The 16,266-nt window shown below is 53.4% G+C and overlaps 8 protein-coding genes across 9 annotated transcripts in view; 4 read left to right on the forward strand and 4 right to left on the reverse strand.

Moving 5' to 3' along the window:
• LOC112347252 (formin-like protein 7) overlaps positions 1 to 728 on the forward strand; it is a 2,016-nt gene extending 1,288 nt beyond the window's left edge. Inside the window, exon 3 of the mRNA XM_024677871.1 lies at positions 288 to 728. Within this exon, the coding sequence (XP_024533639.1) occupies positions 288 to 728 (441 nt within the window). The remainder of the gene's footprint in view (positions 1 to 287) is intronic.
• Positions 729 to 2,160: 1,432 nt separating this feature from the next.
• On the forward strand, positions 2,161 to 4,731 carry LOC112347253 (putative pentatricopeptide repeat-containing protein At3g01580). The gene has a single exon (XM_024677872.1). The coding sequence runs from the start codon at positions 2,161 to 2,163 to the stop codon at positions 4,729 to 4,731; it is 2,571 nt and encodes an 856-aa protein (XP_024533640.1).
• LOC9637750 (gamma-glutamylcyclotransferase 2-3) lies at positions 4,681 to 5,964 on the reverse strand. Of its 2 annotated transcripts, XM_024678019.1 has the most exons (9): positions 5,840 to 5,964; positions 5,672 to 5,782; positions 5,530 to 5,606; positions 5,395 to 5,448; positions 5,268 to 5,324; positions 5,177 to 5,214; positions 5,049 to 5,120; positions 4,912 to 4,991; positions 4,681 to 4,855 (listed from the first exon to the last, which is right to left on the reverse strand). In XM_024678019.1, exons 2-9 carry the CDS (start codon positions 5,778 to 5,780, stop codon positions 4,773 to 4,775), a joined length of 570 nt encoding a protein of 189 aa, XP_024533787.1. In that variant the 5' UTR covers positions 5,781 to 5,782; positions 5,840 to 5,964; the 3' UTR covers positions 4,681 to 4,772. The 2 variants fall into 2 exon arrangements, with proteins under 2 accessions (XP_024533787.1, XP_024533786.1); XM_024678018.1 differs by lacking the exon at positions 5,840 to 5,964 and having other exon boundaries at positions 5,672 to 5,828.
• A 48-nt stretch (positions 5,965 to 6,012) lies between these two features.
• LOC9636975 (transmembrane protein 184A) lies at positions 6,013 to 7,309 on the reverse strand. Its single transcript, XM_002972818.2, has 4 exons — positions 6,956 to 7,309; positions 6,778 to 6,900; positions 6,423 to 6,713; positions 6,013 to 6,358 (listed from the first exon to the last, which is right to left on the reverse strand). Exons 1-4 carry the CDS (start codon positions 7,217 to 7,219, stop codon positions 6,143 to 6,145), a joined length of 894 nt encoding a protein of 297 aa, XP_002972864.1. The 5' UTR covers positions 7,220 to 7,309; the 3' UTR covers positions 6,013 to 6,142.
• A 78-nt stretch (positions 7,310 to 7,387) lies between these two features.
• LOC9636976 (nucleolar GTP-binding protein 1) lies at positions 7,388 to 9,551 on the forward strand. Its single transcript, XM_024678016.1, has one exon. It carries the CDS (start codon positions 7,441 to 7,443, stop codon positions 9,460 to 9,462), a length of 2,022 nt encoding a protein of 673 aa, XP_024533784.1. The 5' UTR covers positions 7,388 to 7,440; the 3' UTR covers positions 9,463 to 9,551.
• Positions 9,506 to 11,633, reverse strand: LOC9651725 (pentatricopeptide repeat-containing protein At1g15510, chloroplastic). The gene has a single exon (XM_002972819.2). It carries the CDS (start codon positions 11,534 to 11,536, stop codon positions 9,578 to 9,580), a length of 1,959 nt encoding a protein of 652 aa, XP_002972865.2. The 5' UTR covers positions 11,537 to 11,633; the 3' UTR covers positions 9,506 to 9,577.
• LOC112347254 (pentatricopeptide repeat-containing protein At4g02750-like) lies at positions 11,600 to 13,651 on the reverse strand. The gene has a single exon (XM_024677873.1). The coding sequence runs from the start codon at positions 13,649 to 13,651 to the stop codon at positions 11,600 to 11,602; it is 2,052 nt and encodes a 683-aa protein (XP_024533641.1).
• A 509-nt stretch (positions 13,652 to 14,160) lies between these two features.
• On the forward strand, positions 14,161 to 16,043 carry LOC9636977 (formin-like protein 20). The gene is made up of 3 exons (XM_002972595.2): positions 14,161 to 15,340; positions 15,420 to 15,648; positions 15,704 to 16,043. Exons 1-3 carry the CDS (start codon positions 14,193 to 14,195, stop codon positions 16,025 to 16,027), a joined length of 1,701 nt encoding a protein of 566 aa, XP_002972641.1. The 5' UTR covers positions 14,161 to 14,192; the 3' UTR covers positions 16,028 to 16,043.
• The last annotated feature ends 223 nt before the right edge of the window (positions 16,044 to 16,266 follow it).

Genomic DNA, 16,266 nt, shown 5'->3' on the forward strand with positions numbered 1-16,266 from the left:
TTACTCTGCGTTGTACTGGGGAAATTGCCAATTACACTAACACCACCACTTAAAACACCACTACCACCACTGCCAAGAAGAACACCTCCACCAACTACGCTAGCACTGGCACCACTATCACCTCCAATTCAGCCACCAGCGGACCAATTTTAGCACCACCAGGCCCAGATCCCTTCTTTGATCCTTATTGCTCTCACACCATCATCATCCACTCAAGTAATCAGTTTTAACATAATAAAGACATGTATGATTTATAAGCGCTTGCCCAAGCTATGGCTTTTGCGGAGCTGTTTTCCAGGAAAATGGCTTGCCCCAGCGTTGTTTCCTGGACTGCCCTCGTGCTCGGCCATGTGGACAATGTCGAAGAAGAGCTGGCCTTGAAAATTTTTTTCCAGGAGGCAAGCCTCAAGCGTCACTGCAGATGCTCTGAGCTTTGCGCAAGTCAAGACCAGATCTCTCGGCCTGGCAGTGGATTTCTGCGACTTTGTCGAGCAGGAACTTGCTACTACCAGCAGAGTGTTTCCTCGTCAATCCCAGGCAGGCCACTGGCGTATTTCCACGTTGGGAGCTCGTTGATCAATCTGTATGCCAAACTTGGAAGCCTTATAAATGCTCAGAGGCTCTTCGAGAGGACCAAGACGCAGAGAGATCCAGCGATCTGGACGGCCATGGTCCTCAGCTACGTTGAAAGCAGAGAGCCCGAGCTCGCTGTGAAACTGTTCGAATGAATGCTAGCTGCCAAAGACGTCACCTGTGCACCAAATCACTTTGACTTGCATCACTGCTCTCAAAGGCTGTGCTGACCTTGCATCTATGGAAGTAGTCAAGACGAAGCAGCAGCTAGAAGGAACCCGTGAACACCGCCACCACTAGCATCAGCACAATTACCAACATCAGCACCAGGCCCAGCACCTCATAAGTTCATAACCAATCTAACAAAATAAAAAAAGATTATCGACTTGTAAAGTATTCTAAGAATATTCTACCAGTAAAACACAAAGGTTAAAGGTTAAAGGTTTGAGTGATCAGTTCTGTTTATTATAATATTAACACTGAAATAGCAAACTACAAATTATAGGCATGATGGAAGTAAAATAAAAATAACAAAAGTAAATTTTTTATGTTGGAAATAAATTAGGACAATATATAAAAAATGAAACAAAATATTTAGAAGATCACTGGGTTTTAAAAAAAATGTTATTCATCTAGAAACTTTTTAGTTTTACCTTAATGTTTGACTAAATGCAGTGCAAGATATTTATTATATAAGGACAATCTTTTACCTCATATTATCATGTAAGTATGAAAATTTTCTACTTAATTCTATTCAGAAGTTTTGTGATACCACTACACTGTGTACCTGTTGTTTCCATTGTTGGAGTGGCCACTGAACCCTCATTCATGTTTGTTAAGAAGGTACAGTCCCAGAGTAATAGGGCCTTCTACTCCCATCCACACTCATTCTGCATCTTTATTAATTCCAAGATATCAAAGAACCTTCTACTATTTGTAAATGATGAATCACTGTCTTCTGGACAAACAAGATTTAGCTTAGGATGAGATAATTTTTTCTTACCCAAAAAGACCTAAAAGGTGAGATAATTTTTTCTTACCCAAAAAGACCCATTATGAGAGAGTGAACCACAACTGGTACAATAAACATAGCTTTCCACTTTGATCTTCTGAACATTATTATTTTACTCCAAAAAGTGATCACCACCACCAACACACCACCAAGAACACTGCCATCACCTCTACCAAAAACTCATCCACCACCACTAGCACCACTACTTGAAGCGCCACCACAATTGGCACCTTCACTTTCACCTATACCACCACCAAAAACACCACTGCCACCACCCCACCAGTTACACCAGCACCAGCACCACTATCACCTTCACTTTCACCCACACCACCACCACCACTATTTGCACCTTCACTTTCACCGACACACCGCCACCACCTCCAAAAACACTTCGTCCACCAGTTACACCACTATCACCTTCACTTTCACCACCACCACCACTAGACACTTTTACCAACACAACCACACCACTAGCACCAATGCCACCAGCACCACCAATAGCAGCACCAGGCCCAGTTCCTTTCATTGATTTACCATTGCCATTGCTATAAGGTTTTAACATAATAAAGATATGAATGACTTGTAAGCGCTTGTCCAAGCTACAGACGCGGGCTGAGTGGGTCTTCCACGGCAATCCCAAGTTCTTCGCCAAGCACCCAAAGAAGGTACGCATTTCCTTAGTGGTCGCCGCACTTCAAGCATGCGGTCTCTTGGGCGATCTCCAAACCGGCACGAAGATCCACGACGACGCCTCACGAGAAGCCGGGGATGATTCCACCAACAAGTATGTAGCCAACACGCTCGTGAGCATGTATGCCAAATCCGGGAGCTTGGAAGAAGCTCGAGCAGTGTTTGGCCGGATGATCTTCCGGACTGCTGCGTCCTGGACGTCTCTCATCCTCGGCTATGTCGACCGAGGCGATGGAGAGCTCGGCCTCAAGCTCTTCGAGTGCCTGCTAGCGCAAGGAGACGCAGCTCCTTGCCTGGATGCCCGAGTCTTCGTCGCTGCTCTCAAAGCCTGTGCCTGTCTGGCCGAGAAGGAGCACAGTCGCCTTGTCGATGGAAGATTGGTGAAGCTCCAGTCTCTCGGCAAAGGCATGGATGTCCACTCTCGAGCTGCCAAGCTCGGCTTCGTCTCGGACAAGTTCGTCGCCAATACTCTGGTGGACATGTACTCCAAGTGTGGAAGCTTGGAGAATGCCCGAGCTGTTTTCCAGGAAATGGCTTGTCCCGACGTTGTTTCCTGGACTGCCCTCGTGCTCGGACATGCGGACAATGGCGAAGAAGAGCTGGCCTTGAAAATCTTTTCCAGGATGCAAGCCTCCGGCGTCACTGCAGATGCTCTGAGCTTTGCGGCCGCTCTCAAGGCCTGCCTGGGATTGACGAGGAAACACTCCGCCGGTAGTAGCAAGTTCCTGTTCGACAAAGTTGTAGAAATCCACTGGCAAGCCGAGAGATGTGGCCTTGACTTGCATGTCCACGTTGCGAGCTCGTTGATCGATCTGTATGCCAAACTTGGAAGCGTTGTAGATGCTCGGAGGCTCTTCGAGAGGACCAAGACGAGGAGAGATCCGACGATCTGGACGGCCATGGTCCTCAGCTACGCTGAAAGCAGAGAGCCCGAGCTCGCTGTGAAACTGTTCCAACGGATGCTAGCTGCCGAAGACGTCACCTGTGCACCAAATCAACTGACTTACGTCGCCGCTCTCAAAGCCTGTGCTGACCTTGCATCTATGGAAGTAGTCGAGACGAAGCAGCAGCAGCAGCTAGAAGGCAAACCTGTGAAGACGACGACTCTCCAGAGAGGTATGCTCATTCACGCACACGCCGCAAAGACTGGCTTTGATTCAGACCCCTTCGTCGCTAACACGCTGGTGGACGTGTACTTCAAATGTGGGAGCCTGGCTGATGCTTCGATGGTCTTCTTTCACAGGATGCCAGTCCGAACTGTAGTCTCCTGGAACGCTGTGATTCTCGGATACGCTGAGAATGACGAGGAGGCGCTGGCTTTGGACCTGTTTCGAGTCATGGAAGCCGAGGGCTGTCAAAAACCGGATGCTCTGACTTACGCTGCTGCTTTGAAGGCATGTAGCAACTTGGCCGAAAAGGAAGCTGCTGTCAAAGGAGTCGATGGACAAGTCCTCAAGCCCGTGGCTCTTAGCCGAGGTGTCGAAGTTCACTCGAGAGCTGTTGCCGCGGGCTGTGATACGGAGAAGTTCGTCGCCAGCAGCTTGGTAAACATGTACTCCAAATGTGGGAGCCTGATGGAGGCCTGGAAAGTCTTCGAGCCGATTTCTTACAATGAAGAAGTTGACGTGATATCCCTGACCTCCCTGATGCTGGCATGTGCTGAAAACAACCGGCCAGAGCTGGCTTTGCAACTTCTCGTTCGAATTCAAGCACCCGATCCCCGAGCCTTTGCGGCTGCACTCAAGGCCTGTGCGATCCTGGCGCCTGTAGAGACTGTCCGAGAAATCCATGCTTGCATCTCGAGATCTGGATTCGAGGGCGACCTGTTCCTGGTTAACTGCCTGGTTGAAGTCTACGGACGGTGTGGCAGCATAACCAACGCCCACCTCGTCTTTGATTCTCTCCCGGACACCAGTCTGGTAACTTGGCACTCTCTCATGGCCGGCTATAGTCGACTTGGCGACACCAACCAGGAACTCCATCTCTTTGACAGACTCCAGGAAGAAGGATTACGCCCAAACGGCGTGACCTTCGTCTATCTCATTTCAGCCTGTAGCCACGCCGGGAAGGTTGATGAAGGCTCGAGACTCTTCCAGTTGATGGTATCCAAGTATGGTGTCACCCCCAGAATGGAACACTACGTTTGCATGGTGGACCTCTTTGGACGGGCTAACCAACTGGAAGCTGCCGTAGACGTTGCGAGAACAATGCCTTTCAAGGCCGATAGTTTGACATGGCTGACGATTCTCGGTGCCTGTCAAAAGTGGAAGAATGTGAGAATAGGCAAAGAAGCGTTTGAGAACCTGTTGAAGCTGAATGAGGAGCAGGACTCCGTGTACGCGCTGATGGCAAATATCTACGGGAGCGTCGGCCTGTGGGAGGAGCAGTCCAAAGTAGAAGCCATGAGAAAGAAAAGACTACAGAACAAGTCAACTTCGTTGATGTCTGGTGGTTAATCCATCTCAAAACAGATGAATAAGAATGCGCCCATACGGGCTTACAACGGGTACGTTGTGTCCTCAGACTGTAGAGTCTTGCGCACTTCGCAAGAAAGTTTGGCGAGTTCGTCATCCAGAGCACCTGTGCACGAAAGATGCCCGATTTGACAAAATGTTTCTGATTTGATATTTGCTCACCTATTTCCAGCAGAGCTTCTTCCAACCTGAAAATGTACTCGTAGTTAGGACCAGACGGACCGACGCAAGTCGCTATTTGCCTGCCACAAAAATCACAGAGATCAATCAGGTCGAGACAAGAAAATCGCAAAACGTACAATGCCATGTCCTTCATGTCAGCGGGGCCCAAATAATTCGGATTCTTTTTCTTGTCCGGAGATGCGATGTATCTGTTGCAACCAAGGCTCGTTGTCAAGTACCACGTCAATTGGAAACGAGAGCTTACACAAGAACATCAGTGATCGCGGGCTCAGAAGAGGATTCCTACAAAAGAAAAGATGAAAACCAAAGCCCGGTGGAAACAAAGTCTAGCTTACCGTGTAAAGATCAACAAAAACCTTCCGGTCGTACTGCTTCTCACGCAAATCCAAGTACTGAGATAGTTTCCAATCACTACTGAGAACAGAGCGCCAAAAACAAAGGAAGAAAAAAGAAACCACTCACGGAGAGCACTAGCTGCTCGTTGTCGTGACCGGAAACACGATAAGCAGCACCCCACTGATCAAACAACACACAATGCATAAGATTGTTTATCAAAGAACCAAAGATAAAACGAATAAAAGGAGGATCCAATCTTACACAAATCCCTCCATCGTGCGCTTCCAGAGTGGCCGTCCTTCCAGGATTCTCCGGCGTCCCCCGATGATCCGTGCTCCCTGCAATGCTAGTGGTTAGCGGCATTGTCGGGAATTTGCGCATTCTCGCGCAATGCAAAGCTCGCCTTGATGGAACACGCGCCTGTACCCCTTGATGAATCCCACGACTCGCTCGTCATAGTTGAATCCGGCCTTCCAGATGAGAGATCCGTAGCCAAATATCCACAACACCATGGCTGCGAGGGGAAAGAAATGGGGAAGAACCCTAAGACGAAGAAGAAGCAATACAGTACCTCTGCCTCCTCGCCTTCTCCACCATCAAGAGATGCCGATTCCCAGCACGAGGAGGATCGCAGTAGCAGCACGATCCCATGCCGCTCTCGACACTTTCGCAATCACACGCGGGACAACGACATTGCTTCACTGCCAGGAGACCATTAGGGTTCTTCCTTGTGTGAAGATGGTATATTCCCGCTACCATTCAAATTAGATTCGTCGATGAATAGCTGCAAGAAAATACAAACTTACACGTAAGTAGCATATCTCGTGTGTCCTTCGCGTGATCTTCGCAAGTTCTTCGTGAGAGCTTCTTTCGATCAATCGTCTTTCTTTTCGGCTGCTGCTGCCTTGAGCTTGGCTTGGGCTTCTCCCGCGTACTCCTCGGCACTGAAAGCGTACTGCTGGATCGCCGCGAAGGCCACCATTTCCAAGCAAACCAAGAGATTTTGGTACGCTTCCTCGATCTGGTTGACGTTGAGTTTCTTTTGCCTCTGGATCACGCCTGCGGATGCGAGAATTTGCATGACAATGCCCTGAGAGAAAGAACGAAACAAGTAAGATCAGCTCTGCGGGAGTGAGAGAGAAGAAATGGATTACCTGCCAGAAGGAGAAAAAGACCACTCCCTTGATGCACAGGAACTTCGCGAGAGGCTTGTGAGAAGCCAACTCCTTGGCGAAGAGATGGTAGAATTGGATCAGCGAATACATTGCCAGTGTGACCGAGGAGTTGAGGACGAGCGAGATGATCCAAGTGATCGGCCCCTCGTACATGCCGAGAAGTTGGAGCGAGATCATGAGGATGGATAGCACCGGACGAATGATCACGAATTGCCATGTCCAGGATTTGAGAAGCTTAAGAGTGTGTTGGTTGAGCGGAACTTCGTGAGGCTAAGGAAGGAAAGAAAAGAAATACTATCAAGAGTCTCCAAAGCACCAGAGAAGGCGAACATACCAAGAACAGCGTCATTGGAAAAGAATTGTGAATTTTCCGGCCCTTGATCTCGTCGGGAATCACATTGTTGCTCATCGAGATCCCCATGTAGCTATACATGAGGCTCAAGAATTTCGCGATCACCTGGACAGAGGATTCTTTAGATCTTTCTTGGATCGATCCATCAGGAAGTACTTACCAGTGCCTCGTAGCACTCCTTGATCGCATCCAAGAACGTGAAGAGCGCCTCGCTGCCTGTGATCTGGACAAGGCCGAAGAAAGAATCGATGGCATAGAGCGGCGCCATGAGGACGATGATGAGGATCGCCTTCTGCTCCTTAGGGTTCTTCCAGTAGAAGAGATGCTCCGACACAAGCTTGAATGTGAAATGCATCGCCAGCATCGCGCATCCCCCCGCCATCAGCAGCGACAGCGTCCTGGCATCCATTTGCGTGAGATCCATGGCGATCGAATCGCCTTCTAGCTAGATCTAAGCCCTGGCTATGGCGCTCCAAGCTCGATCAACGAAAACCCTGGAATTGATAATATCCCACGTGTTCATCGTTGCCGCGCAAATCCGACGGTCCACGCTGGCCCCGAAATTAGGGCAAGCGGGCAAAAGTGCCAGGGTTTTAGTTTTTAGGGTTCTTCAGGAGCGCGGCGGCGCTCGATCGATCGGGCGCGATGGTGCACTACAATCTCAAGCGCATCACCGTGGTGCCGACAGGCAAGGATTTCGTCGACATTGTCCTCTCCCGGACGCAGCGCCAGACGCCGACGGTGATCCACAAGAGCTATGCGATCAATCGCATCCGCCAGTTCTACATGCGCAAGGTAAAGTACACGCAGGCCACATTCGATGAGAAGCTGGGCACGATCATCGACGAGTTCCCGCAGCTGGACGACATCCATCCCTTCTACGGGGATTTGATGAATGTGCTCTACGACAGGGATCACTACAAGCTCGCGCTTGGGCAATTGCGCACTGCGAAGCGACTGGTAGAGAAGATCTGCAAGGACTACGTGAAGCTCCTCAAGTATGGCGATTCGCTCTATCGTTGCAAGCAGCTCAAGAAGGCCGCGCTGGGAAGAATGTGTACGCTCATGAAGAGGGTCGGGCCGAGTCTAGCGTACTTGGAACAGGTCAGGCAGCATATGGCGAGGCTTCCATCGATCGATCCAAACACGAGAACCATCCTCATCTGCGGCTATCCAAACGTTGGTAAGAGCTCCTTCATCAACAAGATCACTCGAGCCGACGTTGATGTCCAGCCTTACGCCTTCACCACAAAGTCACTCTTTGTTGGTCACACGGACTACAAGTACCTCCGCTGGCAAGTGATTGACACTCCGGGGATCTTGGATCACCCGCTCGAGGACAGGAACACGATTGAGATGCTGAGTATCACTGCTCTGGCTCACATCCGAGCTGCGGTGCTGTTCTTCGTCGACGTCTCGGGTTCTTGCGGCTACTCCATCGCCCAGCAGGCAGCGCTCTTCAACAGCATCCGGCCTTTGTTTGACAACAAGCCGCTGCTCGTTGTGTGCAGCAAGATCGATCTCCAGTCGCTGGAGTCGCTGCCGGAGGAGGATCGCCAGCTGATCATGGAGATGAAGAAGGAGGCGTCCAAGTGCTCGGGGGGAATTGCTAGCGAGATGATGGTGGAGGACGACGACTGCCTTCTCACGATGAGCACCCTCACGGAGGAAGGCGTGATCAACGTGAAGAACACTGCGTGCGAGAAGCTGCTCCAGCACCGTGTGGAGGGGAAGATGAAGTCGAAGAAGCTCGAGGACGTGAGGAACAGGATCCACGTCGCGATGCCTCGTCCCAGGGACACCAGAGAGAGACCGCCGGTGATTCCAGCTGGGGTGTTGGAAGCTCGAGCAGCAGCGCCGCCGAGGGCCCCGAGACGACTCGAGAAGGATCTGGAGAACGAGAACGGTGGCGCTGGAGTTTACTCCGCCAACTTGAGAAGGCGCTACATTCTCGCGGACGAGAGCTGGAAGGAGGACGTGGTACCGGAGATAGCAGACGGTCACAACATCGCGGACTTCATCGACACGGACATTCTCAAGAGGTTGGACGAGCTGGATCGCGAGGAGCACCAGCGGCAGGAGGGAGAGAGCGAGGAAGAGGACATGGACGACGACGAGTTCCGCAAGCTCAGTCCGGAGGAACAGGAGGCGCTAGCGGCGATTCGCCTCGCGAGAAGGAACATCCGGGAGGAGCACAGGCTGAAGAAGACCACTGCCGATAGCCGTCCAATGGTTCCCAGGAAGCACGACAAGGACAAGAGATTCACGGTTTCCAGGATGGAGCGCCACCTATCAAACCTGGGGATCGATCCATCGGCAGCAGCGGCGAGAGCTCGAAGCAAGTCTCGCGGAAGAAAGCGGGATCGATCACTCGGGTATGACGAGGAGGACGGGGCGGATGCTATGGACGTGGATCAGCCAAAGAGCAAGAAGTTGAGGATGAAGTCCAGGACGAGATCGCAGTCTCGCGCGTCGATGGAAGTCGTTCCAGGCGAGGGATTCAAGGACTCGGCACAGAAGCAGCAGGCATTGGCGCTGGGCAAGAAGGCGATGAAGAAGAGGAACAAGTTCGCGAGGAAGGGAGAAGCCGATCGAACCATCGTCAATCTCCGGCCTAAGCATTTGTTTGCTGGGAAGAGATCTACAGGAAAGACGGACAGGCGCTAGAGAGGACGATGATCCGCTAGAGAGGACGATGATCTTCTATGTATTCCCGCGAAAGTTTGAAAGTTTGAATTTAAATTTGGTTTTAAAAATTTAGGGTTCTTCCTTCTCTAAAAATTTAGGGGTCTTCGTCTTCCTCTGCGAAGCACATCCCGGACAAGGACACATAGATCGCGGCTTTCTCCGGCTCTAGCTCAAACACCCGGATCGCCGCGGCCTCGGCTCGATCGCGATCAGAATGCAGCCGGCAAGATCCCAAGAAATTCGACCACGCTCTGGCATCCGGCTCAAACGGCATCTGATCCACTAGGTCCTGCGCCAGATCCAGATGCCCGCCTCGCCCAAGGAGATCGATCAAGCACCCATAGTGCTCCACTCGCGGAGCAAGCCCATGATCTTGGATCATCGCAAGAAAATGCCCCAATCCCTGCTCCATCGTCCCGGAGTGGCTACACCCGTGGAGGATGCTGATAAACACGATCTCGCTGGGTTTGCCGCCCTCCAATCGCATCTCTCGGAAGAGCTCCAGCGCTTCGTCGATCGATCCGTGCCTGGCGAGTGCCGAGATCATGTTCATCCAAGAAACATCGTTGGCGCTCTGGAACGATCCGCGAGACGCCCTCATGGAGGAGAAAATCTCTCGCGCGCGATCGAGGCGGCCACACTTGGCATACATGTTGAAGATCGCGGTGGAGATCATGGTGGAGTGGACGATCCCACTGTCGACGATGTGCTGGTGGATCTTGATCCCCTCGTCGGCGAAGGAGCACGCCTCAAGAACACTGATGAACGTCGCCTCGTTGGGCCTCGCGCTGGAGCTCCAGATCATCCGGCGATAGAAATGGAGAGCGCTGCTCGATTCTCCGTTCTGGGCAAGAGCTGCGATCACAGCACTCCACGCCACACCGTCCTTGATCTCCATTCTCTCGAACGTCGCCATGGATTCCTCGACGCTGCCACAGCGCCCATACATGCTCACAGCTGCAGAGGCGAGCACTAGATGAGATCCCAGCCCGCGAGCTATGGCGTCGCGATGGATCGATCGCCCAGCCGCCAGATCTTCCTGGCTATAGCAAGCGCCAAGAACATTCACGAATGTCACTGGATCGAGCTTCACGGATCCATCGCCGCGCATTCTCTTGTAGAGATCGATCGCATCTCCTGGGTGCCCATTGTGAGCATACGCTGCGATCATAGAGTTCCACGAAACAGAGCTCCTCCTGGGCATTCTCTGGAAGATCCTCTCGGCATCGCGCAATCTCTTGCAGTTCCCATAGAGATTGATCAGCGAATTCGCGACCTCGATCCAGGATTCCAGCCCAGCGGCAGTGATCCTTGCGTGGATCGCGATGCCCACGTCCAGCCGCCCCAGCTCCGCGCACGCATCGATCACGATCGTGAAGGTGTACTGATTTGGAGCCACACCATCCGGATCCATCGAGCTGTAGAGATCCAGCGCCTCTTCGCAATGCCCGTTCTGGGTGTAGGCAGTGATGAGCGCTGTCCATGCCACGACATCCCTGCGCTTCAATTGATCAAACACACGCTTGGCATCAGCGAGGCTCCTGGATTTCCCATACATGGTGACGATCGCTGTGCCCACAGCTGGATCGCTCTCCAACCCCACGGTAATTGCGAGCTCGTGGATCTTCCTCCCCTCCGCGAGGTTCTTGAGCTTCTCTAGCGCATGGAGGAATGTGATCCTGGTGGGGATGATGCCCGGCTCCTCGCGGATCATCCGCCAGAAGAGCGCCACAGAGCGCTCCGGATGCCCGTTCTGGGCAAATGCTGCGATGATCATGTTCCAGGAGAAAACGTTGCGAGCTTGGATCGAGGAGAAGACGATCCATGCGTCGTCGACGCTGCCACACTTGCCATACATTTGGACGATCATGTTGGAGACGTAGGTGCTGGATCCGTGGCCGCGCTCTCGGATCCAGCAGTGGAGACGCTTTGCCTCGCCGAGATCTCGGCATTGGCGCAGGAGATTGGCGTACTGGCCTTCGATGCTCTTGGGCGCGCCGGCGCTGGCAAGAGCTTCCCTGAATGCTTGTAGCAGCCATCGCCCAGCGATCATAGAGCAAGCATTGCGCGCTGGAACTTGGATCGACCAAGAACACGCACACACACAATGGTTTTCTCAAATGCTTGTCAAGATATTGGAAAGAATCACGTAGTGTGACGAGCTCGTGTGATCGCCAGGAAGCGCCCTATACGCTCGCTCCAGATCGTGGTGAGTGTGGCAAGCAGCGAGCAAGCTTCCCAGCGCGACATTGTCGGATCCAAGGAGTGGCACCGAGTTTATGAGCTCCTCCGCGAATCCAAGCTGCCCGGATCGACAGAGGACGTCCACCATGGAGCAACAGTGTTCTTTGTCGGCGATCAATCCATAGTCCTGCGCGAGAGACACAAAGAAACTCCGGCTAATCTCCAGAGATCCGATGTGTGTGCACGCGGCCAAGACGTGCGTGAAGGAGATCCCATCCGGCAGCGATGATCCATCCAGGCAGAGCTCGCGCAGCATCTCGATCGCGAGTTCGCCCTGCCCGTTTCGCGCGCAGGCATCCAGGAGCGCGTTCCAGGAGACGATGTTCTTGTTTGGGACCCTGGCGAAGAACTGCTTGGATCGGTCGAGGACGCCATGATGGGCGCAGCCCAGCAGCAGCGAGTTCCACGATCCGGCGTTGTGCTGCGGCATTCTCTCGAGGAACTGGAGGGATTCATCGATTTGCCCACTCAGGGCAAATGCTGCAACGATGGAGTTTTGCGAGACGATATCTCTCTCCGGCATAAATTGGAAGATCTCTTTCGCTGGATCGATGGCGCTAGCAGATGCATAGATCCCGAGCATCACATTCCAGGTGATCAAGCTTCGCTGGGGCGCCAGATCGAAAGCCCTCTTTGCTTCCGCGAGGAGAGATTGCTGGGCAAATGCCGCGAGGAGGATCGTCCACGACACAACATCTCTAGCGGGCATTCGATCGAAGAAAATCTCTCTCGTTCCCTCGCAGTAGCAATCGCCCTGTTCCTCTTCCACGCTTGCGATCTGGAGCATCGCGTTCCAGGAATGCAGGCTCCTCTCGGGCAATCCATCGAAGATCTCTTTCGCCCTGTCGAAATTCCCACACTGGCTGTGAGCTCCGATCATCACATTCAAGCACACAACGTCCCAGGCGGGCATTCTCTCAAGGATATCCTCGGCGCCACCGATGCCGTCCGCCACGCGACAGGTGGCGACGATCAGAGACGTCCACGTCACAACGTTTCTCTCTTTGGCGCCGTCGAATATTCCCCTCGCGGCGGCAATATCCTTCGCGATGAGCGCGTTCCAAGAACAAAGGTCGTGCTGCGGCATCCGCCGGTATGCCGCTAGGGCTTCCTCGATCGACGATTCGTCCTCCGCGAGCGCCGCCACGATCGATCCCCAGCTCGTCGCGTCGCGGCTCGCCATGGAATCGAAGATCGCCTTGGCGTCGGCGAGGTGCCCGTTCACCGCAAGGCCGGCGATCATCGTGTTCCAGGTGATCACATCCTTCTCCGGCATTTCGGCAAGAATCCCCATGGCGGCCCCGACCTCGCGATTCTGGAGGTAGCAGGCGAGCATCGCATTCCAGGAGAAGAGATTTCTCGGCACGGCATCGAAGATCTTCTTGGCGTCGGCAAGAACCCCCCTCTGCGTGTGTGCCGCAAGGATCGTCGTGCAGGAGACGGGGTCCCAGAGGGGCATCTTTTCCATGGCCTCCCTAGCGCTGTCAAGGAGGCCGAATCGAGCACACACCCGGAGCAGCGTGTTCCAAGCGATGATATCCCTCTCCAGCGCCTGATCGAAGATGTTCTTGGCAGCACCGGCATCAATCCGTCCGTAAGCAGCGATCATCGCATTCCAGGAGAGGATCTCTCGCATTGGCATCCTCGAGAAGACGCCGCTGGCCTTCTCGATTTCTCCGGACGCCAAAAGCGCCACCAGCATTGTGTTCCAGGACAGCCGATCTCTCTCCAACGCCGGGTGATGGAAGAGATCCCAAGACTCTTGAAACTGCCCCCTCTGGGCATATGTGGAAATCATCGAGTTCCACGCGACAACGCTGTGCTGTGGCACGAGATCCATCGCATGCTCGGCCTCCTGGATCATATATTCTTCCACGAACACCTGGATGGTAATGTTCCAGGACACCAAATCCTTGCGGGGCATCTCCCGGAAGAGCTCAAGCGCTCGGTGTGGTTGCCGGTTCCTGGCAAATGCCGTCATCAGCGAGTTCCAGGACACAACATCGGGGATTTTGAGGCAGTTGAAGACGTCGATCGCCTCTTGCAAGCTCCCACACTTGGCATACATTCCAATCAGCTGGTTCGCGAGGAGGAGGCTCTCGCGATGCTGGTGGCTTGCAATGATCCAGTCGTGGACGAGCCGCCCTCGATCGAGATTGCGGTCCTCGATGCAAGATCTTAGGAGCCGGACGAAGCCATCGAGAGTTCTTGGGGGCGATAGTTTCATCCATCCATGGACGATCATTCACGACACAACACAGCTTCTTCTTCCATGGGGGAGTTGACTTCCAGTGGCCGTTGACGCTTGACTGGGCTTTGACTGGAGATTGTGTCCTAAGTTGGGAATGTGACAACTCCGAGTAGACCATCGCGAGCTGCATGACAAGTACGTTGGCAATCCTCAAGACTATAAATTCTTCTTTTGTGCTTGTTTGGATCGCAGTTCTTCGCTGATCCATCGCTCAATGGCTACTTGGTGGATGATCTTGCTGGTTCTCCAGCTATGGTGGTGCTCATGGCTGGAAGCTCGCCCCATCAAGAACATTGTGCTGCAGTATCCATCGCCACCGCCTCCTGTTACTTACGTCTACTCGTCCCCGCCACCGGATGGTTACTCGTCTCCATCGCCACCGCAAACTTCTTGCCCGCCGCCTCCGTCGCCACCAGCGTCGCCAGTTTATCCACCACCAGCGTCACCACCACCGGATGGTTACTCGTCTCCATCGCCACCGTCTTCTTGCCCGCCGCCTCCATCACCGCCAGTTTATCCACCACCAGCGTCACCACCACCAGATGGTTACTCGTCTCCATCGCCACCGTCTTCTTACCCGCCGCCTCCATCGCCGCCAGTTTACCCACCACCATCGGATGGTTACTCGTCTCCATCGCCACCGCCATCGCCACCAGTTTACTCGTCTCCATCGCCACCGTCTTCTTACCCGCCGCCTCCATCGCCGCCAGTTTACCCACCACCAGCGTCACCACCATCGGATGGTTACTCGTCTCCATCGCCACCGTCTTCTTGCCCGCCACCTCCATCGCCACCAGCGTCACCACCACCAACGTCAACACCGTCGCCAGTTTATCCACCACCAACGTCACCAGTTTGTCCACCACCACCGTCGCCAGCTTATCCACCGCCATCGCCACCACCTTGCGATAGTAAGCCCCCACCAATGCAGGAGTATCCACCTCCGCCTTGCGAGGATCACCATGCGCCAACAGCACCGGAGTATCCTCCACCTCCTTGCGAGTGTCACACGCCAACACCACCGGAGTATCCTCCTCCTCCTCCTCCCAAGGATTGTCATACGCCACCACCGCCGGCGCCATCTCCTTGCAACGAGAGCGCCGAGTATCCGCCACCATCTTGCGACGATTGCAGCTCGCCACCAACAGAGCCGCCTCCATGCGAGAAATGCGAGTATCCTCCTTGTGACGACTGCGGTAAGCTACCAGCAAGCACGAAGGTGACAGACGCGAGGATACTTGCTGAGATTCTCAGCGCCGAGTTGCTCTTGTCCGATCAGTACTCTCGAGCTGCACGCTTCAAGGATCCGTCCGTGAAGATGTTGACGTCGGAGTTCCAATCGCAGCTTAAGTCGCACATCAGGTAGGCTCTGTGCTTCCGACTTCTCCAATCTTTTTTCGTTCTGTTCTTCTTGATCATTTCTCTGGCTTGTTTTTGGCAGCGTCTTGCAAGGATTGCTCAAGGACGCCGCTGGAAAGCCTCAAATTGACGCTGGCAAGGGAGTCTTCACCAAGATCATGAACGCTGCTTTCGGAAAGGACCTCGACCCGGCATTCGATGCTTACAACACCAGCACGAACTTCCTGCTCGCTGCATCTGTTACAGCACCCCTGGCATCCAGCCTCTCGGTCGCCGGCCTCTCACAGTTGCAAGGAGCCGACGCTAAAAAGGTGACAAAACTTGCAGACTTTCCACTTCCTTGCTAATGAAACGATCATCCTACAGGCAGTAGCGGGCATCTCCAGCACCTTGGCCGGCCAAAGCTCCGTCCTCGGAGTCCTCCTCAAGCTCCGCAAGCTCGAGAAGGTCCAGCCATACGGTCTCACGGTGGGGGAGTTCTCGAGCCAGCTCCAGGAACTCCAGAAGAAGCTGGAGCTCCTCCATCACGGCCAAGTTGCCGAAGCAGCATCGTCATCGCGGAACTCTACGAATGTCTCGAGTTCCAAAGCAAAAGTCTCTCCTTCCACCGCCCGGGATCCAAAGCAACATCCGGAGGAGATTGCCGCGATACTGATGGAGCTCGGTTTTTACGCGCCTGGACAGCAGTGACGATCACACCAAGTTAGAACCTCTCACGAGAGAAATAACAATTCATTCATTGACATGAACATGAATAAGATCACAAAGCTGGAGAAACTTACCAGGATTTTCGCCCAGAGGTTGTCTTGCTCGATCGAGATCCCAGCTCGGAACACCCTTGCCTCTGCTGGGCGATGGTTCTTCCGCAAGAGATAGACGATGGAAGTGTAGTGGAGGCGAACTGGTTGGATGCCATGATCCATGATCAT

The sequence above is a fragment of the Selaginella moellendorffii genome, unplaced genomic scaffold (assembly GCF_000143415.4).
Source record: "Selaginella moellendorffii unplaced genomic scaffold, v1.0 SELMOscaffold_20, whole genome shotgun sequence".
NCBI classification, from domain to species: domain Eukaryota; kingdom Viridiplantae; phylum Streptophyta; class Lycopodiopsida; order Selaginellales; family Selaginellaceae; genus Selaginella; species Selaginella moellendorffii.

Bases quoted from the DNA above. Each gene is read 5' to 3' on its own strand.
- LOC112347253 (XM_024677872.1), top strand. From the start codon at position 2,161: ATGACTTGTAAGCGCTTGTCCAAGCTACAGACGCGGGCTGAGTGGGTC.
- LOC112347254 (XM_024677873.1), bottom strand. From the start codon at position 13,651: ATGCCCCGCAAGGATTTGGTGTCCTGGAACATTACCATCCAGGTGTTC.
- LOC9651725 (XM_002972819.2), bottom strand. From the start codon at position 11,536: ATGATCGCTGGGCGATGGCTGCTACAAGCATTCAGGGAAGCTCTTGCC.
- LOC9636975 (XM_002972818.2), bottom strand. From the start codon at position 7,219: ATGGATCTCACGCAAATGGATGCCAGGACGCTGTCGCTGCTGATGGCG. The intron at 6,714-6,777 runs GTATGTTCGCCT...TTCCTTCCTTAG, and splicing joins TTCCAATGACGCTGTTCTTG to CCTCACGAAGTTCCGCTCAA. The intron at 6,359-6,422 runs GTAATCCATTTC...TCTTTCTCTCAG, and splicing joins TCTTTTTCTCCTTCTGGCAG to GGCATTGTCATGCAAATTCT.
- LOC9636976 (XM_024678016.1), top strand. From the start codon at position 7,441: ATGGTGCACTACAATCTCAAGCGCATCACCGTGGTGCCGACAGGCAAG.
- LOC9637750 (XM_024678019.1), bottom strand. From the start codon at position 5,780: ATGGTGTTGTGGATATTTGGCTACGGATCTCTCATCTGGAAGGCCGGA. The intron at 5,449-5,529 runs GTAAGATTGGAT...TTGTTTGATCAG, and splicing joins CGCACGATGGAGGGATTTGT to TGGGGTGCTGCTTATCGTGT. The intron at 4,992-5,048 runs GTACGTTTTGCG...TTTTTGTGGCAG, and splicing joins GACATGAAGGACATGGCATT to GCAAATAGCGACTTGCGTCG.
- LOC9636977 (XM_002972595.2), top strand. From the start codon at position 14,193: ATGGCTACTTGGTGGATGATCTTGCTGGTTCTCCAGCTATGGTGGTGC. The intron at 15,341-15,419 runs GTAGGCTCTGTG...TGTTTTTGGCAG, and splicing joins CAGCTTAAGTCGCACATCAG to CGTCTTGCAAGGATTGCTCA. The intron at 15,649-15,703 runs GTGACAAAACTT...ATCATCCTACAG, and splicing joins AAGGAGCCGACGCTAAAAAG to GCAGTAGCGGGCATCTCCAG.